We start from the raw sequence: 18,908 nt of genomic DNA, 5'->3' as shown, positions 1-18,908 counted from the left end.
CTGACATTTGCAAACTTCTATGTTCTTGCTAGTGAAAAATATATGAGAATGCAAGAAACCCTTTATAATTAAAAGCAATTAGAAGCGAATGGTCAAAGAAGCGATGCTTGTTTTAAATGGATTAATTCTTGTAACATGCTTGAAATCTCATTAATTTGGTATAAATTTTTCCATAACTATAAAAGGAATTTTATTTATTGTGATAGAAAACTAAGACATCTAAGTGTTTGAAGGGTTAGTGAATTGACTTGGGATATAGATTGTGCCAAGTTAAAAAAATAAGATGAGAGTTAACTTTATCAAATATGAGTGGCCGGTCAAAATTAAATTAAAATTTTATTTTATTTAGAAAAAAATAAAATAATATTGTTTTTAATTTTTTAAAAAAATATATTAAAATAATATTATTTTGAATTGATTCTGATTAACCCATTTAACTTCTGACTAAAATTTTCAATTAAATCACGAGTTTTATATGCCCGTCAAACAACTTAGAAAACCATGAAACTCATTTTATGTGTTTAAAACGAAATTAAAAAAAAATGGTTCAATCACTTTCATATGATCATCCTTGCTGCGTTGGCGTAATCAGCTGCATCAAATTTCTGTAGGAGTAGAAAATATCATAAATACATGATCCTCATGAGCAATATGCAGCTAAGTAGGGCCACAATACTACTGGATGGAGGGAAAATTAATTAGTGAACCATCTACATTATTCCCCTTGATATATGCACATCATAACCGGATTATTATTATTAAGAATCAATTAATTTAGATTGTATCCCAAAGAAATTGTAATTAATTTATCGAGAGAAAAGATCGATCAACCGACAAGTTCCATACTCTTGGGATATTATTTTGAACGAAATGCTTATGTAGTTACTTGAATTTGAAGCTACGAAACATTTTTTATTTTGTAACAAGTAGATGGAAGTAATATTATTTTTAAAAAATTAACATGTTTATTTATTTTTTGTATATTTTGAATCGTTTTAATATGCTGATATTAAAAATAATTTTTAAAAAATAAAAAAATAATATCATTTTGATATATTTCAATATAAAAAACACTTTAAAAAATAACTACAACTATATTTCCAAACATACTCCAAATTAATCCAGGCTTTACAATAATTCTTAGGAGTTAACCATCGCTGCCTTAATACTATTTGGTTTGGTGAGAAAAGGATAGGAGAGGGTAAGTAAAGGCAAGGTATGGAAGGGGAAGTAAAGGTGGGATATTAACCATATTTTTTATCTGAAGATAAATGAAAGAAAATGAAAATTATGAATCCTCTATTTGTTTAGCCAGAGAAATAAAGGTAAAGTTTAATTTTGTGATTACTAAAATATGACCTATAATATACCTTAATAAATTAATAGCCTCAATTAAATAATATTTTTGTTCAATCCAATTAAATAATACTTTAATTAATAAATAAATTTTTAAGGTCCCAAAATAATAATTTATAAAATTTTAACTGTACATACACTTTTATTTATCCTTCTAAGTAGGAATGATACATTTGGGATTAGATAAAAAAAAAAAAAAAAAAGTCAACAAAAGCAAAAGAATTATTAAACTTAAACCATTCCCGCTAAATATTTTAACTTGGTTAGGAGATTTATAGAAAGTCTTCCTATTTCCAGAGCTAAGGAAAAAAAAACCAAAAAAATAAAAAAAAAACTAAAATATGAAAAAAAAATGATTAAAATTTTTAAAAAACCGATCGGTTTGGTTTTATAAACTTGAAATTGAAAAAATCAAATCGAACCCAAAAAAAAAAAAACAAGCCAAACCGGTTTGAACAAGTTTTTTTTAAAAAAACGAACCGAAATTGGTCAGTTTGAACTGGTTTTAATTTTTTTTAAAAATTTTAATTTAATTAATTTTTTTATAAAAACTAAATCGAAAATAATTATCCCTGAATATTCCCTCATGAACCCTCTCATTCCCTTCCCTCTCTTGAAAAGTACTTGCTAAATAAAGTGGGTTCAACTTTCAAGTATAAGGTTGTTGGCACCCAGATGAGAGGTAGAAAAAATATATATATAGATGCAAAGTATGGAAAATTTGTTGACTTCATAAATTGTGAGGGTTCAACTCCCTCTAGACTCTCTAATTGCTTATTTTATTCGCTCGTTTTCTTATCAATGGCAGGCCATAAAAAATCTATTAAGCATACATTAAGCTGTAGATAGACAACATTAAAAAAAAAAAAAAAAAAAAAAAGGGTGAAAAGTTAAGATAGACTTGAAAGGCCGGTCACGGGACGGAAATGACTTTCACGTTATCGTCAAGACAACACGATAAACAAGAACAACGACGCTTTGTTTGCTCGCAGCCTGTGCTGCATACTTTGGCCCACTAATTAATTGCCAAATAATGACAGGAAACTTATAGTTAGCTCCAACCATAATTTTCAACCTAAAATTGATTTCCTGACCTGCTTTGGTACCTCACTTGTCTTCGGGTCTTATCTGGTTCCAAGTCGGAGTCGCGAGTCGGCTAAATCAACTCACAAACGGATGGATCAACCTGTTTATTTAGTAAATAGTATTGTTTTGATTATTCGAAATGAAACAATATTGTTTTTGAAAAAAAAAAGATAATCATATGAGATTATATGGATTTCCATTTCAATTATCAAGCTGCCTTTTATTTTCAATCCTTTTACTCTCTAAGTGCATAGTCTCGCCCTCGCACATTCGATCCATCCCCATCGCCAGTGCTGGTGTGTGCAATAACATTGTCTACTGCAAGATAAAACGTTAAAAAAAAAATATATATATATATATATAATATATACTTGTTTAAAAAAGTCTACATGACGGTTTGTAAGTTGTGTCCTGGTACATTCAAAATGTCAAGGCTAGATTGCCCTTGGAAATTTTCTGCATCGTCGTTTAGTACTCTCTCTAGAAGGAGCACGTGTATCAAATTTCAAAGAAAACAAATTCACGCGCTCTCTCTAGAAGGAGCCAGTGTATCAAATTTCAAAGAAAACAAATCCACGCGCTTGAGAGACCACAGATAACATTAAAGCCACGCGCTTTAGTTAACTTAAACGACGAGGCAGGAACTTCTTACAGATACGATGTATTTATCTCCTGGAAAGATAAGTATTAGGACAGATTTGTGGTTCGTCATGTATAATATTTTTTTATTTTAAAATATTTTATTTTTTTTTTTACATCAATACAATATCAAAGCCATAAAAAAATTAAAAATATATCTATTTTATTTTATTTTCAAATAAAAACATTTTTAAAAAAACACATAAAATAATAAATAAATAAAAATGCTCCCAGACATCATGAAGAATGGATAAACATAAAAAACAGAACATATTTGATTATAGAAATGAAAATAAAAATATAAATAAAAATAAACATATTTATTTTAGAATAGAAAAGATATATAAAAATAAATTATTTATTCTTTTTGGAATAGAAAAGATATATATGAACATGTATTTTCTATCCCAATCATTAATAATCAAGAAAATAACCTAACATTATTATAGAATTATTTCGTTATGTCATCATCCCATGTTATGTCTATCGCGAAAAGCTGACCCACCACGAGGATTTAAATTAAAAATAAATTAGAATACGAAAATTCTTAAACGAAAGAGAAAAAATAGTTTACGAGCAAGCCATTTTGGCACCGCATCTCTACGGTTTGAATCTCACACTAGCTTCTTGCAAATGGCGTATGCTTTTCCGGAGACCAATCATAATTTATGCTATGCCATCCTTGGGCCCATAGCAGTATCACTGCATAGATATTCCGTACTAGGTTGCAGGTTTATTATTTTTTTATTGTATAAAAAATATCAAAATGATATATAATTTTTTAAAAAAATTATGATTATTGACACAAAATCAGAAAAAAATAAAAAAAAAGTAAAAAAAAATTCATATCAAACCTAATGAATTTATTGAATTCATGACCCGATACATGATATCATGATAACTTTATAAAAATAAAAATAAAAAAAATAAAAAATACCAATTTTTAAAAAATAATTAAAAAAACAAAATTTCTTCATGTATTGCCTCAAATTAAATGCCAAATGATAAAATCAATAAATTTAATTTAATAAAAAAAAAATTCCTTTTAAAGAAGCAAAATTGAAAGAAATTCTTAATTTAATAACTATTCTAAATAATAAAATTGCAACAAAGAGAACATACATGAAATTAAAAAAAAAAATTAATTTCATAAAGTATTCTAATTTTTAAAAATTGTAATAAAGAATAGGGATGGAATCTTAACCATAAAAAAACTTTAGGGGCTATTTTTTTTTTTAAATTCCAACACAAAAATCAAGTAGGAAAGAGGAAAACAAAAACAAAAAACCATATCCACAGCACTAACCATCATAATGCTACATACATCGCTGATTTGTGGAGGTGATGCCAAGATGCTTTGAAAGCCGCCTTGGAATCATGATTTTGACCAAATGGCACAACACACGCCCGAAGGTAGCTGACACACGTCACCAGAAGGCAGCTAGCACTGTTCACCCAATTCTTTTTTTTTTTTTTTTTAATTTGTTTATTTATCAAATTACCTTATTGTCTCTAAAAACATTCAATAACTACCAAATAATCATATATAAATAACAAAAAACCCCTAAATCAAATACAATTGTTTTAAATTCTAAAGGTAGTGAAATTATTTGCTAGTTTAAAAATCAAGTCAAAGGTTAAAAAACCCCTTGATCCAAGTCATTTTTTTCTTGTTTTTCAAAGACAATTAAATAATCCCACTGTGCAAAGAAGATACAAAAATATCATCTAGCCTCTTCCTTTCAAATAATAACCAATGTACTCCCATAAAAAATAACATTATTAACATCCAATACATGCCATTTTGCCCATCAAGAGAGAAAATCAGCAGTGAAAAGCTTTTGACTTTTAGTATAGAGTGTAAATAATAAACAAGTCTAGAAAAGGGAGGCTGTGGGTTCAGTTCCTCGTGATATGTTAAAGAGAACGAATTAAGTCAAATCATACAAATAATACTTCACTATAAATTGGATTATGTTTGACCTGATTTTTATAAATCATTTTAAGATTACTTTTTTTTTTTTTACTTTCAACTTAAGAAAATAAAGATTTATAAGTATACTTGTCAAGAAATAACTTTAACTTGAATAAGAAATTTACAACTTAAAAGTTAAAAATCATAATTCAAAAATCATGCTAAATTAACTCTTAATACGTTGAAGTACCTGCTAATTGCTAGCAAAAACAAAAGCATTACAATCTCAATGACTAAGAACATATTTATAGTGAAGACAACCGTCATAGATTGTTCCTTTTACACTCCCAAGCCAGAGTTCTGCGGCATGTAACAGAGGATTAAATTGTACATTCCACAAAAAGGTCAGTTCCCAGTTTTCATTATATACACCATGCATGGATGATAGTGGAGGGAGGAGGAAGTAAACAATAGAATTGTAGCTTACCCACTGATAAACCTAAAGCCCCTGCGACAGCAGCCAAAAACTTTCTATAAGAAACATTCACAAGCGAGATAAAATTGGGACATAAATTCAATATGCAGATAATTATCTCACCAAACTAGGTTTTCAGATGTCATTGCCAAAAATTTCATCATCCTTCATGTACTTCTCTTGCACTGCTGCAACTGTGGATTGCTTGGTCAAGGAAAAATGCTCATTCTATGTCAATAATTTACTGATTACTGAGGCCATAACAAAAACTTATGAATTATTGATGCGGCCAGATCATAATTTCTGATAAAATACGAAAAATTCCTAACTATTAAAATAGAGAAGCACAATTATATACATAATGAACATGCATGGGATTTACTTGAGCCTACAAGTTGATGAGCTTCAGAAAAAAATAATGATATAAACAAGGCAGGGTCACTAACACTTAATAGAAAGCACAATTAAACAAGAAAAATACATGTCACATAACTACATCTAATACAATAAACGTTAACAACAATAAGGATATCTGTAGTAATCCCAATCAACAGGGCGAACTGCAATCTTGCTGAATTCAACTGCACTGGATTCCATGCCAGCAAAGATGTAACCATTGGTCCTGTCTATCAACTTCACAAGATTCCCTACACTCTCTTTGTCCTGAAAAGAAGTGTCTAACTAAGAACACGCTATAAACATTTCATACAAACTTCAAGTAGTGGAGAGAAGAGAAATTCCCATGCCTGAATGTCCAAAGTTGTAAAATCGACAAGACTGAAGTCTTGTACTACATCACACAACTCCTTTGTAAGCTTCCTGCAACAAGAAGTTTTAACAGCTTGCATTTAACAACTAAGCAGGTATTTACACCAATATGATTATCCAAAGTGACAGTATTCTCCTGTCAATGGTGCAGTAGTTTATAGACCTTCTAATAGCCTAGCATAGATTGATGATCTCACAGACTAGGTTCTGAGATTAGGAACCATTATTCCTACAAAGCACCATTTTATGTATTTTAACACGTGGCCAGATGTCGAATCAAACTCTTTGATGGGTATTATCTTATGTTTAAATAAATACCACCAATAGAATCACACACTATTTTCCCAATGTCAAAGATTATGAAAATCTAAGTAGACAAAAAAGCAAAAGGGTAGGATTGCTGGCAAGGTAAAACTCACACATTCAATGCACCAAGCATAAGTGGTTTGAATAATTCACGAAATGGATTCTAGAAATATAGACCTGTACTTAGCAGCACGGGGATCCTGATCAAGTTGGTGCTGCAAATATGATAAGTCTTGCACGTCTGTATAGAAATCGAGGTTAAAAGCTGCAGCACATTAAAAGACATGCAATCAGTTCTTACAGTTTTTTGTTAAAATAACACAATCCTCAAAACAGGAAAGGAAGAAAAGAGCCACACCTAGCTTGCCATAGCTCTCAATTAGATCAATCTTAGACAAGACATTGATATGTGGGAGTTCCAAATGAAGCATTGTTGATAGTGTCAAAAGCAATGCGCTGACATATTTTCCAGGATCACTGCAAAGATGGGCATCAACTAAATGCACGGCAGTCAACTGCATAAGATGAGAAATTCAATTATAGTGTCATGATAAAATAGAGCGGTTAACAAATTAAAATGATACGAAAGCCTTGTAAATTAAAGCATACCCTAAGGTTCAACTTCTTAATGAGTTTCATGATAACATTCTTGGCATTTGAATGGAGAAAAAACAATTCCACCTGGCCCGGAAAATCAAAAAGAAGGTAGTGATCTGCAACAGAGTCAACACTTTCAACACTGTAACTAGACCAAACATGTCCTAAACAAGGTTCAATTAGTGGGTTTTAAAACATCAAAGTTAAAACATGTCCCAAACAAAGCAGAGCATGAAAAACAGAACGGCTGACGCCTATAGTGTACTGCATTAACCTTTCAACAGAGGTTCCAATTTGGATTGCAACCAGTCAATATTCTTCTCCAAATAATCCATGCAATAAACAAGACCTGGTAAAAAAGGCAAACGATATCAGCATTAAGCAATTACTAGCAGAAATTAATGACAAGGGTGTGAAATAAATAAGCAGGCTGACCTCCATTGGGACCAAGGGAATGCTCGTTCATTACATCACTTAGTTTGATAAGATCTTCAATGTTAACAGCACAATCATACCTGTAAAGGAAATAGCAATGACCAAGTATTTCTACAACAGAAAGAATTATTGTAAATGGGTTTTCAAAGAAAGAAAGATTACGGCAATGCATCGTTTGCTGGATCCAAATTGATAACAGCAACCTTCCTGCATAAAGTCATTAACATGAAGAAAACACTATTACTAACATCACCGTTTCTTTTCTAGCGATTGGAAAATTGAACGCAAAATCTACCTTCCGATGAGGCTTAAGAATTGAGACATGCCATTGCAGTAGGTGGTTTTGCCTGATCCCGGTGGACCAATCACCACTTGCCCAAACGCCATTCTTTTTTATTTATTTTGTGCTTATTCTACGCGGAGGACAGGAAGATGGGGTTAGAGAGTTAAAGGATTTCGTTGCTCCTCTGGGGGTAGGGTTTTAGCTTGAAAATTACCTTACTCGGAGGACAGGAAGATGGGATTAGAGAGGAAGGATTTCGTTCCTTCTGGGGGGTTAGGGTTTTATCTTGAAAATTACCAAAGAAATGTCTTGTTTTTCAAAAAAAAAAAAATATGGGCAATATGTATAAATAATCAATAAAACGGGGCATTCCGAGAATCGAACTCGGGACCTCTCGCACCCAAAGCGAGAATCATACCACTAGACCAAATGCCCGTTCGTGTATCCCAAAGACTTAGATATGTAATTAATTTAATTCCAACTGTTCAATTTGAGATTTTTCTGTAGCAACAGGGACAAAAAAAGAATCAAATTATAAGAGATATTTTCCCTGAAAATAATTATAAAGTTGGCTAATAATCCTGAAAATACAAATCTAAAATAAACTAGTGCAACTTGTTTGCAAATTACAAATACAGGCAGTGAGGATTTTTAACCAAGGCTACATGGGTCCCCGAACCAACTTGGACGTTGGTTTATTAAGCTTTAGATAAAAGTGGTCCACCTGATTATTTAGGGCACACGGTGATTTAGACATGAGAAGCGACTCGGCATATTCGATAAGCATTTTCACATGGGAATTATTCTGTGAGGACCAGGCTTAACTGCATATCATATGATTCGTGAATCGTGAGTGCATGTGAGTGCACTCAACGACTCTTTTCTAAATAGATAGTTGGGACCGAGTTAAATCCTTAGCCCACTTTACCCGCTGGCAGTACAGCCTCTATCATTTCGGCTTGGTGGGCGAGGAGTTGAAGCAGAGCTTGGGGAAGAAGACTGTGGGGGCATCCATGCATTTTTGGATTGCGTGGCATGGGAAGTCCCTTTTATGACTCGACACCCATATATTTAAATCTAGATCATAGTTCTAAATTCAGTCCAGTAAATTTTAAAAAAAAAATGTTTTTTTTTTAAAAAAAAAAATTTAAACTATAATCTAAGTTCAGATAAAACTCCAATACCCAACTAGGTTTTATAACTATATCTTAGACTCTTGTTTTTATTGTTTTAAATTTGTTTGTTCTTGTATTTTAAATTGTTTTTAAAAATTATTTTTTTTATTTCTTCATATTGTTTGATGCAATAATATAAAAATAAAATTTAAAAAATAAAAAAATAGATATTATTTTAATATATTTTTAAATAAAAAATATTTTTAAAAATATCATAACACTTAAAGTTTTGTTAGCATGATAAATTCCTATGAGGGGTGGGTGATAATTATGAAATCACATGTAATTTTTGAATTTTTGAATTATGGTGCATATTTTTATAAATCAAATGATGGACCTACAACAACCTATAAATTTATGATTTAACCACATTTTTATTACGACAGATATTTGTACAAATTGTGCATGATTTTTTCTTCAGGCCCACCTTATTCAGAAGCTCAGACATTCGAAGACGATATAATGGAGGGATTAAGATGTGAGCTGCAAGAAATCCAGCTAGATATTGGATGGTGAAGTGCTGGCGTGGGAAAGCCTTGGGACCCTCTAATTCTCCAAAGCAACGACTTTCTAGTTTCTTCTTCTAAAGGGCAAAAAGGAGAATGTTTGAGTGTTAAATTCTTAAAGAAGAGTAGCGGAAAATATATATAAAAAAATTAGATTGTTGGTGTCTTTTTTTATTTTTTTAAAAAGTAGAAAAATTGTTAAGAGAGTTATTTAAGAATTTTAAAATATGTTTTTCAAAAACTCAGTATATTGTAAGAATTTCCCAGTTTTCTAGATGGGAAATATTGTATTTGGCAGTTTCCTTTTTTCAAACTCCAATTTCTTAAAAAAGCGAGATATTATTCTAATTTTAAACTTTAAAAAAAAAAAAAAAACTTTATAATTTCTTCTTTCAGGGGAAAAAGGACAAGGTTTAAGTTCAATTCTTATGCAAACTTTATTAAAACACCCTCTGAAATTTATTTTTTTGTTATTTCTCCTGTTTTGTTTTGAATTGCATTCCAAATAGTATTTTATAAAAGTTTTAATATTTTAAATAATTGTTTTATTATCAAAAATAACTTTTTAAAAAATAAAAAAATATTATTTTAATTCATTTCTAAAAATATATATATATATATATATATATATATATATATATATATATTTTTAAAAACATCTACTATCTACACGTTCCTTATCAACTTGAGGATCGTGCTTTAACAAGAGTGCACAGCCATTATTAGCACACCCTTTTGTTTTCCCTTGCCGGGTCATTTGTCAAAAGCACTGGAAAATCAAGCAAAATAGGCTCCTTAATTCTTAAATAAATTTGAATTCTCAGCATACGACAAAGTTGTATACTACCCTGCAGGATCGGTCCAAGCCTCCAGCTTTCATGGTCCCCTCTCCCTTTCCTTTCAAATTTTTAACGGAGAGCAAAACCCTAATCCTGTGGCTCATATCTGTAAGACAGCAAAGATATTTGTAGGATAATATTAGCAGGGAAGGAGTCCAACTATTTATATTCATTCGCCCGTCTAACAAATAATTAAAGCTCATCTAAGTGGGTTGGTGCATTAATATACTATACTATATACTACTTCGTGCCTCGTTGAATTATACAGTTTTTATAATGCAGCAAGTCTACTGTTGAACAGTTTATGACAGCCCACATACACCCTTGCTTGTGCGTTTTAACCACATTAATAACACCAGATCCCTTCGTTTTTTAGTTTATAGTAAGTTGATGCAGTTTATAGCCAAAGAAAAAAAATTAGGGTTTTCAAGATTTAATTAAAGTAAAATTTGAAGAAAACCTATCTAGAAAGAATAAGAAAAATCCCAAGCAACAATTTCTAAGCTTAATTTAAACATGAAAATGACCTCCACCCATCATAGAATTGAGTTCATGAGACGTGATAAAAAAATAGGAGTCTGATCCAATAATAAAATTAATAATTACACCCTTCATATCAATGCACATCAATACGGTTCATTATGCCTTTGAAATCACAAACAATAAAGGAAAATCTCGACAAGACATTTCACCAAATGAGGGTAAACATTTGGAGAAAATCCAACCACACCACCAAAACAAGGTTAGGATTCCAGATTTTCACCGGTTTATTCACGAGTGTTAAGAGTACAGGCAAAAAAATATAAAAAATTTAAAAAAATCTATAGACAGCGGTAGTTAGGTGCTTCAAAGTTGGACAAAATGATTGCCATTTGCCACTAACTTCAATTATACAACACTGCTTTTGGTCTCAGCAGCATCCTGCAGCCCACTACACCTGTTCATCATTTCTCTTCCTCATCTTCCCCTCATCACTCCTCTTCCACACTAGTCCCTAAACAGAAACAAAACAAAGGGAGGAGATAGAAGCATAGAGACTACAGTTGCGTCTGGGTGAGAATTCTGAAGCCATGGCATTTGCAGGAACAACCCAGAAGTGTATGGCATGTGACAAGACTGTCTATCTTGTCGACAAGTTGACAGCCGACAACCGTGCGTACCATAAGGCTTGCTTCCGATGCCATCATTGCAAAGGAACCCTCAAGGTATGATGTGAGAATTTTGATAAGAAATCAAAAACTTGGTAGATCCATGTATTTAGCAAATGTTAAAGTTGGATGCTTGGTTGCTTCTACTAAATACAGATTGAGCTCCATGAATTCCCAGCATTTCTGTAGCTTCTTGGTTCTAGTTTTGTCCTCCCGGTCTTAGCTATCCACCCTTCATAATTGCATACCGACCTCGACTTGTTCTGTATCATGGATGACTGGATTATCATGTTAATGTTCAAATTCAAACCCCTGCAATATTATGAGCAGTGCGATATCACCTTTTAGATACCAAAACCCTGCAGAAACTAACAGTGCCAAAAATAGATCAGCCAGCAATTCCAAATTCAATTCACTGAAGCGAACATTTCAGGTGGAGGAGCTCCTTATAGGGTACACTGAACTGACTTTTCTACTGTTCTGAAGTGACATGATTTCTTCCAGCTGTTCTTCTTTTGATTCATTCTCACTGATCTGTCCACTGTTAAGCGAAGTCAGCAGTTCTTATTGAGAGAGAGATGGTTGAAGATATATAATCAATCAAGTTGTAGTTCTTATATGCAATCTGTTGACAGATGGTTCTATTTGCAGCTTGGCAACTACAATTCCTTTGAAGGGGTGCTCTACTGCAGGCCGCATTTTGATCAACTGTTCAAAAGAACTGGCAGTCTTGACAAAAGCTTTGAGGGTAAAAGATAAAGAAAATCTTTTAGGAAGCCAGTGTTGCATAAGTTCTTCATTTCCCTTTGGAATACAAACTGATTTACTCGCATTTAACTTCCTTTGCAGGGACACCAAAAATTGTAAAGCCAGAGAAACCTGTTGATGGTGAGGTAATTTCTTTTGCCTATATTCCTGACATTCAGATGCTTTCTTACGGCTTACAATTGAGTTTCTACCACCTCTCTTTGGTTTTGAACATGATTTGTTTTGAACAGAAACCTGTGTCAACTAAAGTCTCGACCATGTTCGCTGGAACCAGAGAAAAGTGTTTCGGCTGCAAGAACACAGTCTATCCAACTGAGAAGGTAAAGATTGCCACATTTCAAAAATACCCAACTCACAAAACGAGCAGACGCAACTTGTTTCCATGTTCTATACTTTTCCTTTACTTAATCATCATTTACTAAAATTTTCTGTTAAAAGGTTTCGGTGAATGGAACTCCTTACCACAAGAGCTGCTTCAAATGCATCCACGGAGGATGTACAATTAGCCCATCAAACTACATTGCACATGAAGGTCGCCTCTACTGCAAACACCACCACAACCAACTTATCAAGGAAAAGGGAAACTTGAGCCAACTTGAGGGTGATATTGAGAAGGACTCCATGAACAACAAAACTAATGGAAGAGAAGTTGCAGCCGAGTCATAATCTGCTGAACGATACATGTTCATCCTGCATTTTCCTGCCTTATGATGTTGCTGTCACCCTCATGGATTACACTTTCCCCGCAGTCCAAATGTCTTTATGCTTATGAGCTAGATTAAAATCATGATATTTCATATTTCTCATTGAAGTGTGTCAGCTTTTTTGTTGTTGTTGTATTTGGATTTTGTTGTGCTATTATGGATGCTCGCATGAGATGAGAAGACTTGTATGGTTATAGTATGTGATATGGTGAGCTAAACTCTGTAATTTGTGGGTTCTTATTGCTTTCTATTGACTTCCATTAGATTTCGATGATCATCATTGTTTTACCCTCCAGAGTCTCTCAGTTATCGCTGGTTTTTGTCCTTTTAGATGCAAGGTTCCTAAGACAGGCAAGACTTGACTGAACACCCGCAGATATGCATGTCTCGTGATCACTTGAATCCAGGGGGCAAAGCAAAGACAATTCAGTATAGCTGCTAGCAAAGACAACGCTATCAAGCCTATAATTTGGCAAAGCTGGATTTGAGCACACAACCTGACCCTTCTACAATTATGCTGTATCATCACATCATATGCCACAAGATAAAATTCCAACTTCCTGTCCTCACAAATTCTGAGAAGCAGGAGAGAATGTGAAGAGTGCTGTGAGAAAAGCCTTCGTATCTCCGTCATCTTCCAAGCAATATGGCAGGAAACAAGTTGAAAGATGGCAGAATGCAGAGACGGAAGACAATTGGTCATACCAAAATCACCGCAACCATAAAGAAATCAAAATTAGGCTAACCAGCAACACCAAATCGGGTCAAGTTTCCCATTCAACTTGAACTTTGATTCCAAAATTGAAGTTTTATCTAATGGCAAATCTTTTGCTTGACAAGGCCACAAATAATGGATTGGTGATTTCGTTGAAACATGGCATTGCTATTTCCTTTCGAACGGCAATGCAATGATGCATAGCAACAAACTGCACCATTCTAGTGCTCCCTTGCATTCGTAGAAAGCATAGAATTATTTTGCATAGTTATCAGACATGGTCTAGCTTGGATCTTGTGTTTGTTAAGTCAATTCATAGATTAGCAGTTCAACTCGGCTCTAACTCAGACAATATCATTTTATTTTTAAAAAAAAACTTTAAAACATTATTTTAGACAAAATAAAAAAAATCTGAAAGTTAACCTACCGAGGCAACCACTTGACCAGGTGAACTCTTCTCGCAACATCTCTTAATTAGAAACTAGTCACAGTTGGAAGAGATGGTGCTTCATATTTTAATATGCCTTTTTTGTGTGTTTTTTGGTACGTTAACGTTTGAATATGCTATAAATTTACACTCAAAACAGAACACAAGGGAATCCTAATCCCAACAAAAAGCTACATGTCGCTAGTATACGACCCTAACCTTCTCAAATCCTTGCTCTCAACGTCGAAGGAAGATGAAGTCCCTCCACGTGTCCGGTGCTTTGAATCACGACGCTTCAATTTGCCATGGCTGCCGTTGAAAATCTGATTGAACAATCCGTGGACTGCCTCAGGTTTAACATATGATTTAGATGGCAAAGCACTTGAATAAGCATTCAAGAACTCAATGTAAGCAGGAACCACTAGCTTCACAGTGGCTTCTTTGATCTGCTCTCTCAGATCAACATCATGAATTGTGTAAGACCCTGATCTATGCCTTTGTGAAACCTCGCTAACGCCCTTCAAGAAACCTTCCATTTTCTCTCTGATCAAAGCCCTCGTATCCTCATTTTCACTTTTGTTTTCTCTTTTCAATTCTTCCTTGTCAAGCAATCTCACAAGAGGTTTCCAAGCTTGCATTTGATACATGTAAGCTGATTCCTCGGCAACAACCTTGTAATTCATTTTCAAGTACTGCTCTCCTAATAGCTTCCCAAGTTCCGTGTTTCTTGTTCTCATGTAAATGTACCAATATGTGTTCATGGCAAATACTTGGGGCAGGATTCTGTCCTTGTAACGCAGTTTTTTCGATTCGACATTCCTTTGAAGTGCCTCCATGATGTTGATAATTGCATCTCTGAGTAAGTTCTCTTCAGGTTCAGGTTTCGATAAAATTCCAGCTTTCCATGTTTTTTCTGTGAGAAGAACTTTGGCCATAGGAGCACTATAAGTTTCTGAGGCAAGGTATTTAAGATAGTTAATGGCGTATCTTACAAGTTTTGGGACTGAACCATCTTGTGGTGGAGGGAAACCATCTGAATTGTCTTCAATTTGGAGACCAAACTCCCAAAACACTTTGCTTGAAGAATGGACGAGGAGTTTTTCTAGTTCCCTAAATCTTGTACATATATCAGCACCAGCTTCGCCTTCAAAAATCTCAGAGAACTCCGTTTTAAGCTTTTCTAAGGAGTCAAACATGTCTAAGAGCTTAAAAAGCTTCTGGGGCTCTTTATTGCTCCTTGCAACACCTTCTCCAAATCGAAAGAAGACTGCCATGATTTTATCTGCAATCTTGACAAAGCATTCTAGCCAGACAGCTCCATCCAAAATCCCTCCCAGGATTTGGTTTGAAAGCTTCTTTTCGGACACAAATACTGTTCTCAATGCAAGTTCAAAATGTTGAATCCAAAGGCTTATCGCTGTCTCTAAAGTGCCCCACTCCATTTCATCAATTTCTTCAGGAGTGTATGTCTTCAAGTAATCTGGGTTTAGCCGCATCAATGCTTTCGCTGCTCTTACATATCTCACCTATCGAAGAAGAAGAAATATATAAGACTTCAGTTGCCAGATCTTTAGCAATTTGCGTTATATATTACTACCGTGATATCTTATGAATGATTTATTAAAACATCGAATTGTTTGAATTTGATGTGTTCAAGTTAGAAATAAGCATGGCTTCATATTTCTCTGCAATGCTTTCTAGAGGTCAGCAAACTTTTTAAGAAAAGAAGTTTATTCGTCACATACCTTGACGTAGATATCAATGCATATGTCCAGACAATCATTGACAGCTAGAGTTTCCGAAATTTGTCTGAGGACTTCAATCTCCAGCTCTGTTCCCAGATCAGAATCAGCCATGTCAGGTTTATTATCCCCTGGGATTCATCAATATTATGGTGCTTCAGTTTCTGCAGTATGCTCTCATGCTCATCTTGCAAATTGAGTAAAGCCTCGTCAAGCAACCCATCAAACTTCATTGCATCAATCTCTGTCTGGTAAAGAACCTTGAGTGTGACCAAAGTCTCTCTTAATCTATACGCCCTGTACTGATCCGTGGCTTTGGTCCTGCTCAAGAATTCCACCACCTCTTGCAGCTTTTGAATCACTCGCTCACCACCTTCACTAATTGTGTTTACGACTGCATTTAGCTTATCAACACAATCAACAAGTTTAAACAAGAGCTTTAGCCGTTTCTTAGGATTTTTATCTGCAGATAATTGGGAGGAAACTTCGAGGAGCTTCTGTTGGAGAGACTCACAGAGCTTGAAGCTGTCAAGGAGGGCAAGGGCAGGAGAGACAGCTCTATTGATTCTGGTTTCAAGGGCTTTTGCAGCCATGGCCAAAGAATGCAAAGGAGCTACTCTTCTTGAGGATGTTGAGAGACTTTCATCTATAACATCGAACTTTTTATCCATTTTTTCTAAGGTATCTTCAATCTTGGAAGAGGCTTGAAGCAGTGTTTTCAAATCAGAACATGCTAAATTCAGCTCGGATATCAATGAATCCTCTTCACGGAGTGCCATTGAGCTTGATATTCACAGACAGAGAAAAAGACACAAGGGTTTCTAGTTTATAGTATGCTGGGATGGGAGGTTCTCTGGGCTATTTGATCAATGAGAAAGCATAAAGGGAGTAACGAAGAGGACGAACAGTGATTAATTTGGAGAGTAGCTCTCGATGCTACCTAAATAAAAACTGGCATACAAATGGAGAGAAGTAAAACTAGGAATATACAGCCGGTGTGCTTTTGAATCCCCGCCAGCTATTGACTCGACATTATTCTGCACCCATGGCTATTGAAAGCTTGTTTTGTGAACACACCTGTTTGCAGCTTCTGGATACTCTCATGGGCAACGGGCTAATAGACAAGTGTTACGGTTATTGGTTAACAAGAAAAGAGAATAGTTCTTTGTAGAACACACCAACATCGCAGTCAAATACTGTAAAAAACAAGTTTTTATCTGTGCTTACCAGTTCCGAAAATGTGTTTCTGTAGTTATTAAACACGGCTACGGAATTTTTAAGAATTTTTTTTAAGAAAAAACTGAAATGATTTTATTTTGAACAAAATAATAGATTCAGGTTAACTTATGATCCGGAAAGATAACTATGATCCACCAACATAATTCTCTTTTTTGGATGAAGCCTCGTACCGGTCTGATAATTATATTTAATTTAGTTTAGACAACATGCGTAATGAAGTCATGATATCCTTCACAGTCATCCCAGTTTCTGTGTTATATCAGCAGCTAACCTTGTTGCTGTCCCAGATAGAGCCATGGAGGAAAGAAACCAACGTCCTTCATCAGTTACTGCTTGGCTCCAGGGATGGCAATGGGTCAGGCATGAAGTCGAGAGTTAGGTTTTTTTTTTATTTGGCAGGTTAAATCAATTAATTTTATTTTTATTTTTTTATTAATTTTTTTTCTTATTGGTTTTTTTATTTGTTTCTTTTAATTAATCTATTTAATTATCACATTTTTATGACATAACCTTGTAGCTAGATTCACATCCAAGGCTCTTGGATTCAGTATTGCAGCTAAACCCACTTAAATTTGAGTGATGCAAGTTTAATATTATTATTAATATTATAAATATTACTCTTGGGTCAGGCCTTGCAGCAAAATCCAAGACTCTTGAGTATAGGTTTTATAAAAAAACCTAACACTTTTAGATCATAGCTTTTTTTATATTTATTATGCAAAAACAAATTGACCTACAACATTGCGCAAGTCATATAACTAGTAACATTTACTAAAACGCATTAGTATTTCATTGCATATTGCATATTAGAGCATCTCCAATGGGAGATGCTATTTCAAAGAGGTAAATTAATAAAATAACATTTTTGAATAGTATAAATATAGCTTTTTTTACCATATGTATTCCAATAAAAAAAAGTCATTTGAAAAGTCAATTCTATTAAAGGAATAAATAAGTATTTTGTTTTTTTTTTAATGATTTTAATGTTGTTATTTTTTCCATATGGCTAGATTTAATTGGTTTATTTTTTTTATTGGTCCTACTTTGTTAGTTTTAGCTCTTTTGAAAGACATGTAGGAATAACATTTGTGGAAAAGAAAATGACATTTTAACATTTCATTTGGCTTTCCCCTTGGAGTATGAAAAACAAGTAAAGAAAAACCAAAATATTTTTTTTTTTTTTTCTTTTTGGCTATCCATTTAGCAACTCCATTGGAGATGCTTTTATAATCCACAATGAAATGCTGAGTTGTTTTTATTTTTTATTTCTTTTGTTTTTTATGCCTTTATTATTATTATTATTATTATTTTTTTATTTAATTTAGTTTGTTAATATTAATTTTTTTATTTAGTTTTTTAGACTTTCTTGATACGATATGGATTCCAAATTTAACAGGTTAACTTGATTTGATAAGTTAACATAAAAATTTTTATATATTTTTTTTTTAATAATTTTTTTTGTTTAATTTAATTGGTTAATATTTAATTTTTTTAATTTAATTATTAAACTTTTTTTTTACGTGGCCATCTGCGACTGTTTTGCAGAATCCAACCAGCTTGTGTACATCAATCGGGACGCATCGCAGTTGTGGATGCGGAGAGATCAGAAAGAAAAAGGCATATACAACACTTCTCTCGGAGGATGCTAAATGAAGTACTGCTAAATCTACGGGATGAAAAATCTAACTTACCGATTTCTTTAATAATTTCAACAAGAAGTCGGACGTGGCAGCATGGAGATGCGCCAGCAGAGAATGCGCGAAACTCGTAGTAAATCTGGTCGGA

At 33.5% G+C, this 18,908-nt stretch overlaps 3 protein-coding genes and 1 non-coding gene across 5 annotated transcripts; 1 reads left to right on the top strand and 3 right to left on the bottom strand.

The window, feature by feature from the left end:
• Positions 1–5,201: 5,201 nt before the first annotated feature.
• LOC118036849 (GPN-loop GTPase QQT1) lies at positions 5,202–8,190 on the bottom strand. Of its 2 annotated transcripts, XM_035042689.2 has the most exons (12): positions 7,873–8,190; positions 7,740–7,784; positions 7,578–7,657; positions 7,417–7,491; positions 7,155–7,258; positions 6,904–7,060; positions 6,723–6,810; positions 6,218–6,290; positions 6,004–6,134; positions 5,595–5,667; positions 5,479–5,504; positions 5,202–5,444 (listed from the first exon to the last, which is right to left on the bottom strand). In XM_035042689.2, the coding sequence occupies exons 1-10, from the start codon at positions 7,962–7,964 to the stop codon at positions 5,607–5,609; spliced, it is 906 nt and encodes a 301-aa protein (XP_034898580.1). In that variant the 5' UTR covers positions 7,965–8,190; the 3' UTR covers positions 5,202–5,444; positions 5,479–5,504; positions 5,595–5,606. The 2 variants fall into 2 exon arrangements, with proteins under 2 accessions (XP_034898580.1, XP_034898574.1); XM_035042683.2 differs by having other exon boundaries at positions 5,202–5,504.
• Positions 8,191–8,223: 33 nt separating this feature from the next.
• Positions 8,224–8,295, bottom strand: TRNAP-UGG (transfer RNA proline (anticodon UGG)). The gene has a single exon. It is a non-coding gene; the product is annotated as a tRNA-Pro (tRNA).
• Positions 8,296–11,192: 2,897 nt separating this feature from the next.
• Positions 11,193–13,277, top strand: LOC118036878 (LIM domain-containing protein WLIM1). Its single transcript, XM_035042721.2, has 5 exons — positions 11,193–11,585; positions 12,180–12,276; positions 12,378–12,421; positions 12,527–12,616; positions 12,735–13,277. Exons 1-5 carry the CDS (start codon positions 11,451–11,453, stop codon positions 12,960–12,962), a joined length of 594 nt encoding a protein of 197 aa, XP_034898612.1. The 5' UTR covers positions 11,193–11,450; the 3' UTR covers positions 12,963–13,277.
• Positions 13,278–13,912: 635 nt separating this feature from the next.
• LOC118036863 (exocyst complex component EXO70I-like) lies at positions 13,913–17,067 on the bottom strand. Its single transcript, XM_073404459.1, is given in 3 exon segments — positions 13,913–15,668; positions 15,888–16,018; positions 16,021–17,067. Coding segments are annotated over 3 exon segments (2,109 nt in total). The 5' UTR covers positions 16,664–17,067; the 3' UTR covers positions 13,913–14,333.
• Between the last annotated feature and the right edge of the window lie 1,841 nt (positions 17,068–18,908).

Source organism: Populus alba, chromosome 14 (assembly GCF_005239225.2).
Source record: "Populus alba chromosome 14, ASM523922v2, whole genome shotgun sequence".
Lineage (NCBI taxonomy): Eukaryota > Viridiplantae > Streptophyta > Magnoliopsida > Malpighiales > Salicaceae > Populus > Populus alba.
Note: the sequence above shows the minus strand (reverse complement) of the source record. Positions and strands in the feature narration are given on the sequence as shown.